General features: G+C 38.5%; 5 protein-coding genes and 1 pseudogene across 5 annotated transcripts; 4 read left to right on the top strand and 2 right to left on the bottom strand.

Annotated features, from left to right (window-relative positions):
* Positions 1–217: 217 nt before the first annotated feature.
* On the top strand, positions 218–2,510 carry LOC112758009 (cytochrome P450 93A3). The gene is made up of 2 exons (XM_025806570.3): positions 218–1,512; positions 1,715–2,510. The coding sequence occupies exons 1-2, from the start codon at positions 580–582 to the stop codon at positions 2,357–2,359; spliced, it is 1,578 nt and encodes a 525-aa protein (XP_025662355.1). The 5' UTR covers positions 218–579; the 3' UTR covers positions 2,360–2,510.
* Positions 2,511–3,325: 815 nt separating this feature from the next.
* On the top strand, positions 3,326–6,405 carry LOC112757523 (uncharacterized). The gene is made up of 5 exons (XM_025806094.3): positions 3,326–4,126; positions 4,838–4,922; positions 5,007–5,176; positions 5,451–5,725; positions 5,969–6,405. Exons 1-5 carry the CDS (start codon positions 3,751–3,753, stop codon positions 6,140–6,142), a joined length of 1,080 nt encoding a protein of 359 aa, XP_025661879.1. The 5' UTR covers positions 3,326–3,750; the 3' UTR covers positions 6,143–6,405.
* Positions 6,406–12,506: 6,101 nt separating this feature from the next.
* LOC112755070 (small ribosomal subunit protein uS10y) lies at positions 12,507–14,103 on the top strand. The gene is made up of 3 exons (XM_025802968.2): positions 12,507–12,879; positions 13,004–13,117; positions 13,790–14,103. The coding sequence occupies exons 1-3, from the start codon at positions 12,768–12,770 to the stop codon at positions 13,930–13,932; spliced, it is 369 nt and encodes a 122-aa protein (XP_025658753.1). The 5' UTR covers positions 12,507–12,767; the 3' UTR covers positions 13,933–14,103.
* On the bottom strand, positions 14,067–15,205 carry LOC112755068 (polygalacturonase inhibitor). The gene has a single exon (XM_025802967.3). It carries the CDS (start codon positions 15,203–15,205, stop codon positions 14,207–14,209), a length of 999 nt encoding a protein of 332 aa, XP_025658752.1. The 3' UTR covers positions 14,067–14,206.
* Positions 15,206–16,008: 803 nt separating this feature from the next.
* LOC112755069 (uncharacterized) lies at positions 16,009–16,670 on the bottom strand (annotated as a pseudogene).
* Positions 16,671–17,426: 756 nt separating this feature from the next.
* Positions 17,427–18,928, top strand: LOC112755067 (polygalacturonase inhibitor). Its single transcript, XM_025802966.2, has one exon. It carries the CDS (start codon positions 17,711–17,713, stop codon positions 18,716–18,718), a length of 1,008 nt encoding a protein of 335 aa, XP_025658751.1. The 5' UTR covers positions 17,427–17,710; the 3' UTR covers positions 18,719–18,928.
* The last annotated feature ends 1,112 nt before the right edge of the window (positions 18,929–20,040 follow it).

Genomic DNA, 20,040 nt, shown 5'->3' with positions numbered 1-20,040 from the left:
CCTTTCAACTTTTTTCTTTGTATGAATTTTACACTACAAAAAACTTCTTTTGTTCTTGTCCTAAATTCCAACCTTACAAACAAAAGTAATCACCATAATGTTGACTAACTTATACATGAGAGGAAAAAGTAATAATGAAAAGCAAAAGGCAATTTGAAAAATGAAAACAAAGTGGCTTTGTTTTTGAAGACCCAAGCAGGCGTACCTGGGGTCATTTGTGAACTGTTAAGTCGTCTAAGCCTTTAAATTTGTGGTTTACCAAACATGTGACATTTATACGGTGACTGCTGCATGATGAAGATGATATTTTCAAGAGTGAACATGTGTTTAAGTAGATTCTAAATTAGAAAGTCTAGGTTCAGCCACTTTTATATTTTATAGTCAGCATTTAATTATAAAAAAAAAAATAATTTCTTATTATTAGATGTAATCTCATACTATTAAAGATACTATTAAAAATTACAAAATACAAAATTTACTGGTTCCTAACACTCTTCGTTTTAAATTGTTTAAGGAATTCTCAACTATTATATGTAAATGACCATCTAAGTTATTATTATTTGTGATACATTGATAGACATGGCTGATTTACAAGACTACACTGCTCAAGTGTTGCTAATAATATCCACCATCTTGGTTGGATCCATAATAATAAGGAGAAGAAGAAAACAAAATCAAATAAAGCTTCCACCGAGCCCACCATCCCTACCCATCATTGGACACCTCCACCTCCTCTCTCCATTACCGCACCAAGATTTCCACAAGCTCTCAACCACCTATGGACCCATCATCCACCTCTACCTCGGCTCTGCCACTTGCGTGGTGGCTTCCACCGCTGAAGCTGCCAGAGAGTTCCTCAAAATTCACGAAACCTCCTTCTCCGACCGCCCCACACAAACCGTAGCCGTGGAGAGCCTATCCTATGGATTCAAAGGCTTCGTGTTCGCCCCGTACGGACCCTATTGGAAATTCATGAAGAAGGTGTGCATGTCGGAGCTCCTGGGCGGCAAAATGCTCCACCAGCTCCTCCACGTGAGGCAGCAAGAGAGGAAGAGGTTCCTTAGCGGTTTGGCGGAGAAAGGGTTGGCCGGTGAGGCAGTGGATGTTGGGGCAGAACTCATGATGCTGACCAACAACGTGATATCGATGATGACGATGAGGCAGAAGAGTTGTTCTGAGGGGGGAGGAGAAGCGGAGACGCTGAGAAAGGTGGTGGAGGACACGGTGGAGCTGAGCGGGAAGTTCAACGTGTCGGATTTCTTGTGGTTCATGAAGGGTGTTGATGTTCAGGGATTCAAGAAGAGGCTGAAGGAGATTCGGGTAAGGTTCGATGCCTTGCTGGACAGAGTGATTGAGGAGCATCAACGTGAAAGAAGAAAGAAGAAGGAACAGGGTTCGACAACCGGTGATGACGATGATGTTAAGGATATACTTGATGTCCTTCTTGACATATCCGAAGATGAAACTGCTGAAATCAAATTGGATACAGACAACATCAAAGCCTTCGTCATGGTATGTACACCGGATCTATACTAAGTGAAAATTCAGTTGCAGTTAACTTTATAGAAAATTGATAATTGAGAATTCATTAAATAATTTCATAAATATAATGACTCTCAATTATTAATTTCACGTGATTGAAATTAATTGTACCTAATTTTCATTGACTATATATATAATGACTGGTTCTTAATTTAAACGTGGTAACTTGTAGGACATACTGGTGGGGGGGACTGACACAACAGCTGTGACAATGGAGTGGGCGATGGCTGAATTAATCAACAATCCTGGCGTTATGGAGAAAGCACGTGAAGAGATCGATGCAGTTGTTGGAAATAAGAACAGGATCGTTGAAGAATGTGACATTCCCAACCTCCCTTACATACAAGCCATTGTGAAAGAAACACTAAGGCTTCACCCTCCAGGTGCATTGATCGTGAGGGAATGTTCTAGAACTGCCACGGTTGATGGCTATCACATTCCAGCAAGGACTCGTTTGTTTATCAATGCATGGTCCATTGGAAGGGACCCAAACCATTGGGAGAATCCCCTTGACTTCAGGCCTGAGAGGTTCATCGATCAAAATGGTAGTGCGTTGACTCATTTGGATGTTAGGGGTCAACACTTTGAGTTGATTCCGTTCGGGAGTGGAAGAAGAATGTGCCCTGGAATTTCTCTGGCTTTGCCGCTTGCATATGTGACACTGGCTTCGATGCTTCAGTGTTTTGAATGGAAGCTTGTCAATGGTGGTGATGATGGGATCGTTGACATGGAAGAGAAGGCTGGGCTTGTTGTTCCCAGGGCTCACCCTGTTATCTGTGTCCCTCTGCCTAGGCTTTATCAATTTCCATCTATATGATATCAAATAGAGACTGATATCTTGGTCCTTGTATTATTAGTAGCTAATAAGAATTGATATCTTGAGTGATTTATAACTTGTGATAATTTTATTCTCTACAATTTATTGGAATTATAATGATGTTTATGATAAATTAAAAATTTTGACTGCACATATTTCTTACGTTCAATCTCTTCAAAACATTGGCATTGCTCTTCGGAGGTAATATGGAGTCTCCTCTTTAAATGCTGAGTCACCATTGTGAGAAGTTAGCAATGTTAGAAAATTATTTAATTTTTTAATTTATTTATGAATAATACATATATTAATTATAATTATAAATTATATTATTTTAAAGTAAATGATTTATATAATGGTGATTTTATTTATTATTATAAATATTAAATTAAATAAGTTATAATTATTTTTAATTTAGAATTAAATGACAATAAAACAAGATATTTTTTTTGAATTTTAGATATATTATCTTTTAGATTTTAGATACTATTTTTATTTGGCTTTAGAATTTAATGAATGTCATACTCAAATATAAATAGTGTCTTCGAGTTTGGTTTTCAATATTATTGTCTCAGCAATTCTTTTTTATCAGAGAAGTTGTAATTCAATAATCATATTAAGGATATACAAAATTTTGATTGAAAAAGATTGAGGTTACCTTTTCATTAATTTTTAATTTCTATAAATAAAAGTATGCTTTCGTATTATAATATATTTTTGGTGATTTAATATGAATAATGTGAATTAATAAAATAATTTATTTAACAGACAAAATTCCTTTTTCGTCTTTCTTAGGCAGTGATGATACTGAATTATTGATCATCTAATAATGAGATTAGAGAAAAAAATGATTTTAAAAGAATTCCAATATTAATAATGATTTTAATATTGAATTCAAATATTAGTACCAAAACATTATTCGAAAACGTCATAACATTAACATAACAACCTGAAGTGAGGTGTAGGGGTGGGCCGCATCCAGCGTGTCATTAACCAATTTATTCTCCGCCCATTGTTTTTGTGTTCTTCAGTTCTTGTTGCTTGTAACTTGGATCCCCCTTTTTTCTCTCTCTCTTCGGTCTCATCCATTTCCATTTTCTTATTATTCTCTCTCTATTTTTAGATCTCCCTCAACAACAACATAACCTATCCAATCCTTCAAAATCACACTCTTTTTCTCTCCAATCACATACTCTTGTTCTTTCCCCTATCAATGTCTTTCTTTTTCGTAGACATCTATAATCGGTTGAGTACCAAACATTGTATTTGATTGAGAATTTGAGATTCATCTTCTTTATATTAATCATCATCGTCATCATAGCATCACTACCACAGCACTACCTGGTTGATTTTATTTATTTAATTATTGTTGGAAGAGTAAGAGGAGGATAGTAATGGTGACGGTGAATCTGGGGATGCTTCATTATGTGCTGGACCACGTGTATGGTGCATTCATGCACCGTACAAAGATGAGCACGCCATTCTTCTCGAGAGGATGGGGTGGCACGAAGCTGGAGATGCTGGAGAGGATGATAAAGCAGTTGTTCCCCGAAGTTGCCGGCCAGAACTGGCCACCCACCGTGATTCAGCCACTTTGGAAGACCGTTTGGGAGACAAGAACGGCTTCCTTGAGAGAAGGGGTCTTCAGGACCCCATGCGAGGACCAGCTTCTCAATGCTTTGCCCCCTGAAAGCCACAATGCTCGGGTTGCTTTCCTCATGCCCAAGAATGTCCCGCCTCATGCAATGTCTTGTGTTGTTCATCTTGCAGGTATTCTGTTAATGCTGATTATTTGCTATCTTCTTTATTTTGTTTCAATCATTTAAAAAAGGTTTGAATTTTGAGTTATGATATGTTTTCGGACATGGATTGAAATCTAAGTAACTGTTACATTGTTATTGTTGTTTGTGATGATTGCAAAGACATGCTTTATGGAAGTGTGGATTGTTGTGGGAAAAATGACAGAAGGAGCTGTGTTTTTTGATTGGTTGCCCAGAGTAGTTTGACATTGTTTTTATTTACCTTATACTTCAAGGGAAATCTTAAGGGATGAAAGTAGAATGGTTACCTATCTTATTTTAGTCCCTTTTTGTTTTTTGCTTTCATTTTCCATCTGGACAAACTAATCTATTTTGGGCATGGTAACATATTCTGTTCCCAGAATTTCTCTTTTCTAAAGAGTTATAGGTCAAACAGAAGATAAAACAATGATTGCAAGAGAACTATGAAGTAACCCACTGCTTTGTTATCTTAGTTTTATACTTTTATTATTATGATTTTGGTTCCTATATTGTTGACTCTTCGCATTGAAGACATGGACAATTGAAAAAAATAATTATGTTAAAAGCTTGAAAAGGTAAATTACATAACTAAGCAGACACATATTACAGAGAAACCCAGAAGACTAAACTTTTTTCCTGCTGTGACTATGTATTTAAGACCTTTACTTGTTATGTAAACTTTTTCTTTCGCCTTGTGTAGGAACTGGGGACCATACATTTGAAAGAAGATTGCGTCTTGGTGGCCCATTGGTGAAGGAAAATATTGCAACCATGGTACTTGAGAGGTTATGGTCAAATTTTGTGCTTATTTTTGTTATATTGGCTTAATTTAAGTTCTGTATTCATTATGTATATATGTGCAAATGCAGTCCTTTCTATGGACAAAGACGTCCAATGCTGCAGCGTGGGGCAAAACTTTTGTGTGTTAGTGACTTGCTTTTATTAGGAAGAGCAACCATTGAAGAGGCACGCAGTCTCTTACACTGGTTGGACTCTGAGGCTGGTTTTGGCAAGATGGGTGTTTGTGGACTTAGTATGGGTAAGACTCATCCCATACTAAAGCTCACACAGTTTCACTGTCTTTTTTTCTCAGTCATGTTTAACTTTTCATCAAGCTACAATTGTTATTCTTTTTACTTTCCCTCACACTCTGCCACCCAAATTATAGACAGAGAAATTAGGAATGAACCAGTGTCATTATCTGTACTAAGTTTCCTTTTAGATGTAAACAACATAGTCGAAGGTTTTAACTAGTAGAATCTTGTGGGTTGTTTTTTGATATAATTATTGTTATTTTTTTTTATGGACTCTAGGAGGAGTGCATGCTGCAATGGTTGGATCACTTCACCCTACACCTGTTGCCACACTCCCTTTTCTCTCACCACATTCTGCCGTTGTCGCATTCTGTGAGGGGATTTTAAAGCATGGTACTGCCTGGGAGGCACTGAGAGAAGATCTTGCAACTGAGAAGGTTGCGATGACTCTTGAGGAGGTGAGGGAACGAATGCGAAATGTGCTGTCTCTCACAGATGTCACACGCTTTCCAATTCCTCAAAACCCCAATGCTGTAATCTTTGTTGCTGCTACAGTAAGTTCCAGATCTTTAAACATCACCTTACGAACAAGTCTAGTGAAAATCAGGAGAACCATACATCTGATATTCATGGTTCATTTGTTTAAAAAGCTTTTCCATGTGTCAAAGGACACATCTTTTATGATCATGTGTTGTTAAACGTATATGATCCGTAAGATAAATGAGTTTCCATTTCCTTGAATGTGTCCTTGAATTTCTGATTTTGACTATCAGTCTATCACTTACATTGTTTTGCAGGATGACGGATACATCCCGAAACACTCGGTCCTGGAACTTCAGAAAGCTTGGCCAGGTTCTGAGGTGAGATGGGTCACAGGCGGGCATGTCTCGTCCTTCCTTCTCCACAATGGTGAGTTCCGAAGGGCCATTGTTGACAGTCTTAATAGATTGCCATGGAAAGGGTCATCATAGCGAGTCCTGTAAGTAAAAACAGAGGAAGGGAAATTACACTGTTGATTTATCGAAGTGATTCGTTTCTACCGCTAATGCTCATCTAAAGTTGTAACATTCATAGTTGATTGTGGATATTCCTCCCCCCATTTGAAGTTGGGAGGGGTTGTTGTAAGTTGTAAATAATCATCAGGAAAATGTACATTGGTTTAGAATAATGGGGAGGCAAGTTTATAAAAAGAATAAGAAAAAGGTGACTATTAAAATTGTTGATTGATATTTAACTGCTCTGGTTTCTGTTTGAAGTTGTGAATTGTGATATCATTTGGTTATAGCTCGATGCTATTGGCTATTTTTGGGATAATTTGTGTTGTAGTCTTGTAGTTGGCTCTGTTGTCAGAAGCGGAAGTAATGGAACATGGCTACCATATTTTTAACTCCCAATTTTATAGTGTCTATTGTTAGGATTTGGTTGAATTAGTCCCACATTGCTCAGGATAGCAAATGGAGTGGGTGACCTAGGCTATAAATATGAGGCTAAGTTCTCCATTTGTTTTTGCACCAGTCAGAAACACTTTAAGCTTGTATCTGATTTTTCTTTTCCTCTGTACTCTTTATTAGAGAGTGTTGTGAGGTGTAGTTAGATATTTGCTTTGAGAGAGTGTGGGTGTACTGGGGTGCCGGTGAGAGAAAGAAGTCTATGTGTTGTAACAATTTTCACATAGTGATATTCTCTAGTTGTCATTTGACAACGGCCGTGGTTTTTTCTCTGGTAATTGGAGTTTCCACGTTAAATTCTTGTGTTGTGATTGTGTCTATTTTATTTCTCTGTCAAAGGTGTTTTTTCAAGGGGGAATGGTGTATTATTCCCAACAAGTGGTATCAGAGCTTCGGTTCGGTGGGATTTATTCTTAGTATGCTCTGGGGTTGCAGCCTAGTCTGACCTTCCACATCAGAAAAGAATTTTATCCTGTGGCTTGAGGTTGATCTTTGGTTGCTGTTGTTGTTGCTGGAAGGCAGTGTGACACTGTGAGAGTGCAGTTTGGAAAGGTTCTGGTTAAGGAAAGACTTGGTATTTAAGTGTGTCCATTGTGACCCACCTCTCTTTCCTGGGGACCCTTCCTAGTGCACGGTTGAGTTATACTATTCCAGTATACGGTTGCAACAATGTCAGGATATTCAAGTGCTGTGAAGCTTGAAATAGAGAAATTTGATGGAAGAATCAATTTTGGCTTGTGGCAAATACAAGTCAAGGATGTGTTGATACAATCAGGTTTGCACAAGGCGTTGAAGGAGAAGATCTCTGGTTGCTCTCTCTATGAGAGAAGATGATGTTCTCTAGAAGACAAGAAGTATCCTCATGGTATTACCGCACTGCCATGGATAAGGATAAGTTGTGGCAATCGGGTCCACAATTGCACACGGGCATTGGTTGGCGTTGAGATGCAAGGTGTGTGGCGGAGTTAGGTCGATGGCTGAAGAACTTCCAGAAAAAGCCAATTTGGAAGTTGCACCATGAATTTTCAGCAAGGTTTCGATCTGTACCAAGGCGAAATGCTTGGAGTGGTCTAATTCCAAGTGAGTATACTTTCATGGTGGAGTATGATAGTTCTCTGAACTATGATTGTCGGTATAGACAATGGCAGCAAAGAATTGTCGGTGTTGACAATGGAAGCTGAAGATGTGTGACTATTTCAATCAAGGTGGAGATTGTTAGGATTTGGTCGAATTAGTCCCACATTGCTCAGGATAGCAAATGGAGTGGGTGGCCTAGGCTATAAATATGAGGCTAAGTTCTCCATTTGTTTTTGCACCAGTCAGAAACACTTTAAGCTTGTATCTGATTTTTCTTTTCCTCTGTACTCTTTATTAGAGAGTGTTGTGAGGTGTAGTTAGATATTTGCTTTGAGAGAGTGTGGGTGTACTGGGGTGCCGGTGAGAGAAAGAAGTCTATGTGTTGTAACAATTTTCACATAGTGATATTCTCTGGTTGTCATTTGACAACGGCCGTGGTTTTTTCTCTGGTAATTGGAGTTTCCACGTTAAATTCTTGTGTTGTGATTGTGTCTATTTTATTTCTCTGTCAAAGGTGTTTTCTCAAGGGGGAATGATGTATTATTCCCAACATCTATTACTTGGTATTTAATTTTTGTTTAACTTATTTTTTATATTAAATTTTAAATATTTAAAAATAATTTTTTTAAAATTAAATATTAACTTTTAGACACTATAACAATCATCTTATAATTATTATTGAGAATTTGATGGTTTGTTTCTGAGTTAATTTTAGAAGAAAATGGAGGAAAATAGGTTTGTAGTATAAAACTTACACTAGGGATGTCAATGGGGCAGGGCAGGGGCGGGGGATGCCTCCCTGCTCCCCATCCCCGCCCTCAGATTTACTCCCCATCCCCGCCCCATTCCCCGCCGTGGGGGAAAATTGCTCCCCATCCCCATTCCCCACAGAGCCCCATTCCCCGCGGGGACCCCATTCCCCATCTACATAATAGTTCTAACTAATTATTAATTTCCATATGAATAGAGCTACAAGTATCTATCTTATACAAAAACTGCAAGATTTTATACAAAAAGTCTAAATAACATGATGGTGACTTCTTTCGAAATAACGCAATGGGGATACGCAACAACGAGCCAAAGAAAAAAGCAGTGGACGAGGTGGAAGACGCGACAACAAAGAGGAGAATGGGCACGACGGCAGAGTTACGAAAAGGAACGCCGCAAATAGAAATTACGACGCGGTAAGGGTAATGGCACGGTGAGGTGTGACGATGCGGTGAGAAGGGTGACGAGGGGGTGGCTGCAGAGAGGTTGGATGGAGTATGGACAGCCTTAGGGATCTCTGAATTGAAGAGAGGTTATGCAAATAAAGATTAGGAGTTTTGGGTTTCTATATATATGTGTGTGTGAGAAATGACTAAAAAACATATATGAGAAATAAACTATTAAGGATAATTCAAGGAATTCATAAATTTTGGGAAATAGCGGGGACGGGGCGGGGATCCCCGCTCGGGTCCCCGCGCCTGCTTCGGGGGAATTTTGTCCCCCATCCCCATCCCCGCAGGGAAAATTCCCCACAATCGGATCCCCATTTGGGGCAGTCCCCACAGGGATCTCCGCGTCTCGAAAAATTTTGCCATCCCTAACTTACACCCTAAATGGGTGCATTTTGTGGGCATGAAGGAGTAAGAGTGTGTTGCAATTTGCAATGGTTTGAATAGCAAGTCAATAATTATGAAAATATCTGTAGAAGTATTAAAAAGTATAGGAAAAATTTCAAGTGTATTGAAAATATCGGTGTTTCAATTGTTTTAAATGTTGATTTTAATTAATATATATTATATATATTTTTTATAATTTAAATTAACAGTTAAAACAATTGGAACACCGGTGTTCTCGATACACTTGAAATTCTTCCAAAAGTATATATTTATAGATTCACTAGGGTAAAAGTATTGAAAATGAAAGAGGTAAATACCAAATCGGTACCCAAAAGATTTTGGCGCTAACAAAATAGTACATGACTTTTGTTATTGACAAAATAATCCCTAAGGGTGTGTGTGGTTTAAGTATTACTTTGTTACAAAGATTCTATTCCCATGGGAATCAAAGATACCAAGGAGAATGTGGGAATTGAAATGATAGTATTTTGATTTCCTGGAATCAAACTTACTTAGGAATAGCTTTTCAAACTTTGAACCAAACATGGGAATATGATATTTCCATCTTAAAATTCCTAGGAATTATTTATAATTCCTCCAACCACACACACCCTAAAAGATTTTAAAATTTGACAAGCGTGTCCTCGAGCTTGCTAGAGCATATCTCCGGCAAGCACAATGCTAACATGGCTACCGTATTCTGGTGACTTGGCAAACCATCCTCCAAACCCTAATCACTTCCTCCCAACGCAGACTCCCTCTCCATCTCCCTCCCAATCGCAGCCCTCCCCCTACCCAATGTAACCCCCTCCCTCTTCCTCCCCATCGCAGCCCCATTTCCTCTCCCTCCCATCATAACCCCCTCCCCAACGCACATTCTCCCTCCTTCTCCCTCCCCAAAGCATACTCCTCCCTCCCTTCCTTAACACCACCACTCGCAGCAACAATCACCTCAACATCAACAGCAAGCAACAACAACAACAACCCCAATACATATTTCGCTCTCTCTCCCCATTGCAGCAACAATCTCAACAGCAACAACAATCTCAACTGCAAGAGTACCATCAAGGACCACTGCCACCACCATCGAAGCCTCAACAAGGCCTGGAATAGCCGCATCCCCTCAACTCCTTAGCCTTTCTCTTTTTCTCTCTTTATATTTATATATGCATGTTACGTGTTTGTGTAAATGTCTATGTGTGTGTGTGTGAATGAATATTGTTATTGTTATTGTTATGGTCCTCCGAAAAGATAAGGAAAGAAGCAGGGAAAAGAGAGAAGGAGGAACAAGCAAGGTTAGGTTCTGAATATGCAGGTTCTTCTGTTGATTCTGTTTGAAATTTTGATGGTGTTGTTTCTGCTGTTATTGTTGCTTTTGCTGCTGCAATTAGGGAGGCAGAGGAAAAGGAGAGTGTGTGTTGGGGAGAGGAGCTGCGATGGGGAGAGAGAGGGAAGGGGGCTGCGATGGAGAGAGAGTGTGCATTAGGTAGGGAAAGGGTTGCGATGGAGAGAGAGAGGGGAGGGGGAGTGTGTGTTGAGGAAGGAGGGGAAAAGCCGGGGGGGGGGGGGGCTGCGATGGGGAGGGAGATAAAGGGGAGTCTGCGTTGGGAGGAAGGGATTAGGGGGTGGGGGATGGTTTGCCAGATCACTAGAATGCGGTAGCTATGTCAGCATTGTGCTTGCCGGAGATTTGCTTCGGCAAATTCGGGGACACGCTTGTTAAATTTTAAAATCTTTTAGGAACTATTTTGTCAATAACAAAAGTCAGGTACTATTTTATCAATGGCAAAATCTTTTCAGGTACCGATTTGGTATTTACTTCAAAATGAAAATATCTTGGTGAATGATAATGTATAAGTACACATTAATACACCAAATCAACCTCTTTAGTTGAATTTTTTTTTTAAATTAAGAATGAGACTCGAACCTAAGACTTTTAGGTAAATAGGTGAAAATGAGGAGACTCATTTAAATTATAGCTCACTGGATCCATAACTTATATATCATTAAATTCACCAACTATTTAGTGCAATGGAACATTCACTTTGAATATGAAACCTTCTTCAATTATATATACTATTTTTATTTTTTATTTTTTATTTTTAAAAAAGGTTAGAAGGATCTAATAACCTACATTGAGCAAACCAAACTTCAATCCTATTGGAGAAGTCACCAAATTGATTTTAAAGGTTTATGCATCAAATTTGTTGTTAATGATAAAAAAAAAAAGAAATCCCTAAGTTTTTATTATTGTTTACTTAATGGAAAAACATAAGTAATAACAAAAACTAGATTTCTGATTTCTTTTAACACTGAATGCATATTGTAAAATACAAACAATGGTACTTGACATAATAATAATGATATACCATAATTCAAAGAAAAAAAAAACACATTTTTTTCTTAAAAGGAATGCATATCGAAATAACGGACTTGAATAAGCTTGTAAATGTTTCAAATGCTAATAATAATAATATGAATAAATGATAAAAAAAATTCTAAACTACTCTTTAGTCTTTTAAGTATGAAGTAAAAACTAGGGGTGGGAATATGTATCCTACCCACGGGTACCAATCTAACCCCACTCGTTTGGGTAGGATTGCCAATTTGATTCGCAGTGGGTAGAGTAGAGTGCGGGTAGGGTTTTCGTATGGGTTGGGTAGGGTGTGAGTTGAGTTTCAACCCTACTCGACCAACCGGTACTCTATATATGTTTATATTATATACTTATATAAAAATATGTTTTATTTGGATGTTGAATCAAAGACCTCTCACTAAATGCAAAAGATTCTTAGCTACTAAAAAAAAAATTATTAATTGATAATTTAATATTTTTTTTTTACATAAAAATCAGTTCTATTTTAAATTATCATCAAGTTATATAATAATATTGTATATTTTTTGTAACCCGCAGGTAGGATCGGGTACCCGCAAGTTAAGAGCGAGTAGGGTTAGGGTTGAAATATTCTCAACCCACCGATAGAGTTAGGGTTGGATCCAAACCCTACCCTATCCTACCTATTGCCACTCCTAATAAAAACAATCATAAATAAATAAAGAATAATATCACATGATAAATAAAATTTATTATTTTTTATTAATATTTAACTAATTATAAATAGTAAAAACTAAATTTTAAAATTTAATAATATAAAATTAAGATATTGACCTAAAATATTAATATTAATAAAAAATATTGATTCTCTAACATTTCTCATAAATAAATAAACCAAAATCAAATATAAACACATGATATTGATTTTTTTTTTCTTTACAAATATTAATCTCTTTTAATAATTAAATCTGTCTAATAATAGTATAATACTAGTAATATCCCCAGTATTTATTAATTATTATAAGTAGCAATTTTGTTTTTGTGTTTTAGGTTTGCAGGTTCAGTGTAGCACTACGCCGCAACTCTCACCTTCTTAGCGAGTTCATCTCTCTGTTTCGGCGAGCACTCGACAATGGCGTACGCAGCTATGAAGCCCACCAAACCCGGCTTGGAGGAGTCACAAGATCAGATCCACAAGATCAGAATCACCCTCTCCTCCAAGCACGTCAAAAATCTCGAGAAGGGTATCAGTTTCTTCTCATAAAAAAGAAGCTTTTTTTTTTGTTGCATGCTTTTGTTTTTGCTCTTGTTGCAGTGGCTAATAGCGTGATGGCTTTTCATTGTGGCGCTGTTTTTTTTTCTTTTCAGTTTGCTCTGACTTGGTTCGTGGTGCCAAGGACAAGCGCCTCAGGGTGAAGGGACCCGTGAGGATGCCCACTAAGGTTCTTCACATCACTACTAGGAAATCCCCTTGTGGTGAAGGTAAATTCTTCACTTACCCTTCCACAATTTTTTTTTATCATCCTGCGACTGTTTTGTAATTTGTGTTTTTATGCTTCTAACTGGTTGTTTTTGAGAGGTGGTAATAGTTTAGACTTTTTTTTTTTCAAATTGAATCTGTCTCTCATATTTGAATATCATTCATTGTAGAATGTTAAGGGTTTTGGCGTTGGAAAGGTTATGTATTTCACTGCTTGAGTATTTAGATAATAATTCTTCTGAAATTTATACAAATGATGCTACTGTTACTGTTGCTTGAGTATTTGATGAAAGTTATTTGTTAGAATTTTGAGTTTCGGTGGCCTTATAGTTAGTTTTATATTGTGGTCAGTTCACACTATGCTTGTGGTTTTCTGTGTTGTTTCTTTGGATTGTCCATGGAACATATTCCAAGATGGCAATTGATCCGGGGTACATTGCAGATGATATATGTGGCACATTTTTTCTTAGTCTAGACTAGCTTTTTGTTGTTGCATTAAATTAAGCATTGTTTGGCGCAAAATGGCAATCATAGATTTGATCAATGTTGTGATCTTCTAGTCTTAGTCTGGGTATGCTGGCTTTCAGTGTTTCAAGAATTCATGTGTTGTGTTGCATTCTGATTGTTGTTTCTGTTTGAACGTGTGATATTCATTGTTGTCCCTCTTGTTCTAGGAACCAACACCTGGGACAGATTTGAGTTACGCGTGCACAAGAGGGTAATCGACCTTTACAGTTCTCCAGATGTTGTTAAGCAGATTACCTCTATCACAATTGAGCCTGGTGTCGAGGTTGAGGTGACAATTGCAGATGCTTAATCACAGGCTTGAACATTAAAGAGATTAATTTTGTTGTGTTTGCTTAGTTATTTTATTTTGTGAACTGAGTTGGTTTTGGACATCGGTGAATGCTTAATATGGTTTAGGGTTACATACATTGTTTTGTACTCGACTTGTAGTAATCGATACTGCTTTTTCATGTCCAGCAAATTCTTAATCTTACAACGTTTACAGAAGTTCTTATTCAAATATCAGAGAGAACGAAAAACTAGGATATGTTGATATTATGCAATTCCATTTGAATTTGCTTTGATCATTTGCAGCTTGGAAGTGGTGATCCACACAAACACTTGTTGTGAAAATACGTAGTATTATCAAACCTCTGCAATCTTCCACCTTGTGGTATCTCACCACACAACCGATTATAGCTCACATTGAAAATCTGCAAAAAGTCCACTTGTATTATCTGCTGCGGAATGCTGCCATAGATCTGGTTGTGGTTCAGGTCCACCATTATCAAGTTGCTTGTTGGGAACTCCACTTTGGACAGATCAAACGAGAACATGTTCCTTGAAATGTCAATTTGCTGGGTCGATTTGTTGGCTCCAAAAAGCATGTATGCATCTCCTATAAGCTTGTTCCTTGAGAGAAATATCCTCTCGGGCTCCAACCGGGTTAGGGAAGCTGGAATGGGACCTGAAAGCTGGTTGTGGGAGAGGTCTAGTCCAATTCCCTTCTGCCTAAAGTACCCGAACGAGTCCGGGATTGGGCCGGTGAGCCTGTTCCGGTCCAAACGAAGGGACTGTAGGTTAGGAATTTGGGAGAGTGAGCTAGGTATGCGGCCAGAGAGGTTATTGAAAGAAAGGTCTAGAAACTCGAGGCTCGTGAGTTGGGGAAAGAAATCTGGTACAGGTCCGGAGAGATTGTTCCAGCTAAGATAGAGCTCCTTTAGATTGGTGAGCTTTGTGATTGCTGGCGGAATTGGACCGGTGAGTTTGGGTAGCTTGTGGAATTCGAGAGTTTGAAGGTAAGGAAGGTCACCCACGGCGGGTGGTATTTGTCCCGACAAACTATCATCGGTTATGATAGTGAGGGAGATAACACGGTTGGTGTTGGAGTCACACTCGATGCCATTCCAGTCGCAACAATCAATGGCTAGGTTCCAGGAGGGAAACACCGCGGCATTAGGGTTGTTGAAGTCCTTCTTGATTTGGAGCAACGCTTTCTTGTCACTTGGGTTGCATAGTTCGGAGAATGCAAATGGAGAGAGTAATAGTAGTGAAAGGAAGCATAACTTGAGCATGGTTTCCATTTATGGAGGTGTTGGAATTGCAATGAGTTGCAGGAAGTGGATATTGTAGAATCTATATATAGGACCCATTGGGAAACATGATTGTATGTCAATTTATATGTTGTGGGGATAGTCCTTGACTACATACAGCTCATTGCCTCGTTGATAATATTATAATATAGGCACCATTATGTGCTTCTAAACTTTAGTTAAAGAAGGGAAGGAGGTCAAGCTGAGAAGATATGCTTGGTCAAGAAAGAACAAAGAAGAAAGGAACATGGTGCTGTTTCACTCTATGCCTTATCTGTATCGCAATGAATTAAGGATCACAACAAAATTGGATTGCAGCCGCGGCCCGCCACTAAAGTTGAAAAAGACATCAAAATCAGAGTCTTGTTCTTCAAAGTCAAATTGACAACTTATGTAGTTTCTGCATCACGCAATAACATCAAACAATCGCTCACCATGACAAGTGTTGTTGCCCAATGCACCCCTTCCATGACCTTTCTAGACGGTATTTTTTTGGCGGCATAAAAAGGACCTTATAGTTAATTTAGTCCTAATTTTTCCTTTTATTGGGATTTCATGATAGAAATAGTAAAACACAAAGCAATTAAACAAAACATGTGCGAATTTGGTTGGTTGATAAATTGGTAGCTAGATGAGCTAAGAAACTAAATTAACCTATATGCGTGGAAATAACATTACCACGGTTCATCATCTTTTTCGATCAAGTTTCACGGAGTCTCACTTGTCTATTGTTTTACCATATGAAAAAGCTTAAGCAACCAAACTAATGGTTTCTTTCTTAACCAACGTATAGCTAATATCCTAATTAATTCCACAATTGTTATTAATATTATTAATCCACTGGTTACAGTATTGCGATTTGGGCATCTTAGCTACCATTTCTGCAACTTCCCACCCTGTGGTGTCTCACCACACAAACGATTGTAGCAATCCACTACGGTCAATCCCACCGGAATACTATCGTAGATCTGGTTGTGATTCAGATCCAACGATATCAAGCTCCTTGGGAACTCTGGCTTGGATAGATTAAAGTATTAAACGTCAACCATCTGCGTCGTTTTTTTTGTTGCGTACGGTATCCCCCAACCCGACAGGTCAAGAACCATCTCAGTCGTTTTGTTCGCCCGAATAGCACTGAACCATCATCTGCCTTGCAGCTTGTTCCTCCGCAAATCTATCCTCTGTGGGTCCAGTTGGCCCAACGAAGCCGGAATGGGCCCAGACTGATTGTGGGAACGGATGATACTGGAGCCGGGCTTGGGCAACTGAGAAAGCGTTCTTGGTATTGGGCCTGAATGGTTGTTAAAGAAAGGTCGATGAACTGGAGGTTCTTGAATTGGGACAAGAAGTCAGGTACTAGGCCTGAGATATTGGTGTAACTAATATAAAGATTTTTCCTGAGAATAGTGGGCTGAATTGGGCCCATATATTTTGGTAACTTTTGGAATTGGAGAGTTTGTTTTCAAGTATGGGTTGTTAAAGATATTTCCTGTGGGTTACACCGTTCGGAAAGTGCAAATGTCTAACACGTTGTTCCCATTTTTGATAGTGATATCGAAGAGGAATGGGGAGAGAGTGGGAATTTATAGAACATCATATCATAGTGTATGCTATGTTTTGATGATGTCTATACTCTATAGTGAGTGATCGAAGGGCCTACATAGAGGCATACAGCTAAGGTGTTGAACAAGATATGATATCAATAGGAGCATGTAGGGGTGGCAACATATACCTTATACGCGGGTACCTAATTCAATCCTATTTTGTCGGGTAAAATTGTCAATTCGATTCGCAACGAGTAGAATAGGGTGCGGGTAGGATTCTCGTGCGGGTCGGGTAGGGTGCAGGTTGAGTCTCAATCCTACTTGACCAACCCGCATAGCATTCTATATATGTATATGTTATATACTTATATAAAAATATATTTTAAGTGGATGTGAACCAAAAATCTCTCACTAAATACAAAAGAGTCTTAGTCATTAAAAGAAGATTATTAATTGATAATTTAATATTTTTTTTTATATAAAAATCAGTTCTACTTTAAATTATCATTAAGTTATATAATAATATTACATTTTTTTTGTAACCCACAGGTAGAGTTGAGTATCTATGAGTTAAGAGTGGAATTTTCAATCCGCAAATAGAAATAAAATTGACTCCAAATTCTATCATATCCTACCCATCGCCTCCTCCGGAATGAGCATGTGCCACACTTTTGATTTTTTCTGTATGGAATACAATAATTCAAAAAGAGTGCGCTAGACACGCAGCCGCTTAAATTGATCCATCACTAGAACACTAATGAAGGAATGTGGTGTGTATTAGACTATTAGTAATTAGTTATCACCTAGCTGTATGTAATTATTGAAGGCCGCCTGTGAATATTATAATCTTATTAGTAAAAGCAAGTAGCTTAAAATATCAATATCAAATGTTTACTAGCCTATAAATAAATAAGGACTTGACGATCCTGGTCGAAAATAAAATAAAAAGAAAATGGCATCAGAGAAGAGTTTTCTTCTTGTTGTGGCTGTGCTGCTTCTGCTCTCGCCTGCACTGGGAGCAAAGGAGCGGTGCAACCCACAGGACAAGAAAGCTCTCCTTCAGATAAAAAAGGACTTCAACAACCCCTACGTGCTGACTTCATGGAAGCCCGAAGAGGATTGCTGCACCTGGTACTGCGTAGAGTGCGACCGGAAAACCAACCGCATTGTCACCATCAACATTTACCTTTCTGTCCCTGAGACTAATTTCTCCGCCAAAATCCCAGACTCCATCGGCCTCCTCCCTTACCTCCAAACCCTCACACTCCACCACCTCCCCTACCTTACCGGCCCACTCAACCCCGCCATCGCCAAGCTCACCAACCTCAACTTCCTCCAAATTAGCCGCACCAACATCTCCGGCCCGGTACCTGCCTTCCTGGCCCAGCTCAAAAAACTCACGTATATTGACCTCTCCTTCAACAACTTATCAGGCTCTATACCCCCCGAGTTAGGCCAGCTGCCCAAGCTTGAGGCCCTGCATCTCGACCGGAACCACTTGACCGGGCCCATCCCTGCCTCCTTCGGCTCCTTGAAGTCCAACCCGGACATATACCTCTCCCACAACAACCTCTCCGGGCCCATCCCTCCCTCGTTCTTCAAACTCAACTTGACGCGGTTGGATCTGTCAAGGAACAAGCTCGTGGGCGATGCGTCTGGGCTTTTCGGGGCCACCAAGGCGACGGAGACGATAGACCTTTCGAGAAATCAGTTTGCATTCGACCTGAGCAAGATCAAGTTCTCAAAGACTATAATTTCATTGGATTTGAACCACAACAAGTTGTACGGTGCGCTACCCGCGAGCCTGACCGCACTAGATAATCTACAGCTCTTCAATGTGAGCTACAACAGGCTTTGCGGGAAGATCCCTGTGGGTGGGAATCTTCAGAAGAAAGATGTTGACTCATATTTCCATAACAAGTGTTTGTGTGGTTCTCCACTCCCCAAATGCAGCAAGTGATCACTGAATGCATGTTAATTAATAATGTGCTAAGTCCCAAAGTTGTTTGTTAAATCCCGATCATTTGTCTTGATGTATCATATCATGTGTGGATGATAGTTTGAAAAGTGAAGACTAATGTATCCTTTATCATTTGTCGTTATCATCTTAAAACTAATGTGAGTCACAATTAGTTAAAATTTTAGAAATTAAATTAAAATTTAAATTAAACCTTGCGTATTAACTCGGTTGCGACATCTAATTTGGTAGAATTGAAACAGAGTCAATAAGGTGGAGCACTGGTCCTTGAGGATTCTGACATCATGGTCAGAGCTAGCATCACATTATAATGTTAGATTAGAATTTAGAATTTGGATCTTCCATTCTTAAATGGATTTTTTTTATTCCATTTATAAAATAAAAGGAGAAAGATCATGTCTTATTTTTTAAAATAAAATTTAAAATTTAAAAAATCTAAATCCAAAAATTTAGAACACAACACAATTGATATACAATTGATATGATAATGTGTTGGGCTGTGTCAATGTCAAATCTTTGGCCCCTCTTCCACGATATTGAATTATTGATGATTCTCCCTCGACTAAAATGTGGGGGTATCCAATGTTACTTTCTCACACTATTACCTGTTGGTCCTTGTTGTGACACACAAAAAAAAAATTAGAGTAAATACCATTTTCGTTTTTATTTTTTTTAAAAATTGACTACTCATACTCTAACCTTTAAAAATTAACAAATCGGTCCCTAAGTATTTGCTCCGTTAGACACATCTACTCTTATGTGGTTTCCTCGCTTGAAACTTGATGGAAAATGCTAACCTGTAACGGTGAGCAGATAACCTCGCATGTACACATCAGTTGAATTTGTTAGGACAATTTGACCTTTATTCAGTCATCAAAATGTCATCGTTTGAAGGAAAGGAGAGACACGTGTTTTAGTGACCTTTTCCCCCTTCTCTCTTACATGTAGCTTTAGTAGGGAAATCACCTCCATTTCGAACACAAAATTACATCCTAACTCTAAGAAAGTGAAATGTTTCCCTCCAACTCAAGTTGACTAAGAGTTCTAGCGAGGAGGTGGCGAAAGCGTTGTTGATAGAGCGGTTGACGGTGCTACTAAGGTTAGTGTGGTTTAGTTCGTTCGCTACTTTCTGAGTTGGTTGTAATTTGTAAACTTGGGTTTTTGTAATCTTTTTTTGATACCCTTAATCACTGTCATTGGTTATGATTGGTGTGGATGATTATAGTAGTTAGTTAATCAAAAGTGTTGCACATTTTTCTTCTGACAGATGTCATATAAAATTGTCCCTATTTTTCACCATGGGG

This window comes from Arachis hypogaea, chromosome 16 (genome assembly GCF_003086295.3).
Source record: "Arachis hypogaea cultivar Tifrunner chromosome 16, arahy.Tifrunner.gnm2.J5K5, whole genome shotgun sequence".
NCBI lineage: Eukaryota > Viridiplantae > Streptophyta > Magnoliopsida > Fabales > Fabaceae > Arachis > Arachis hypogaea.
This window is presented reverse-complemented; position numbering and strand designations above follow the sequence as displayed.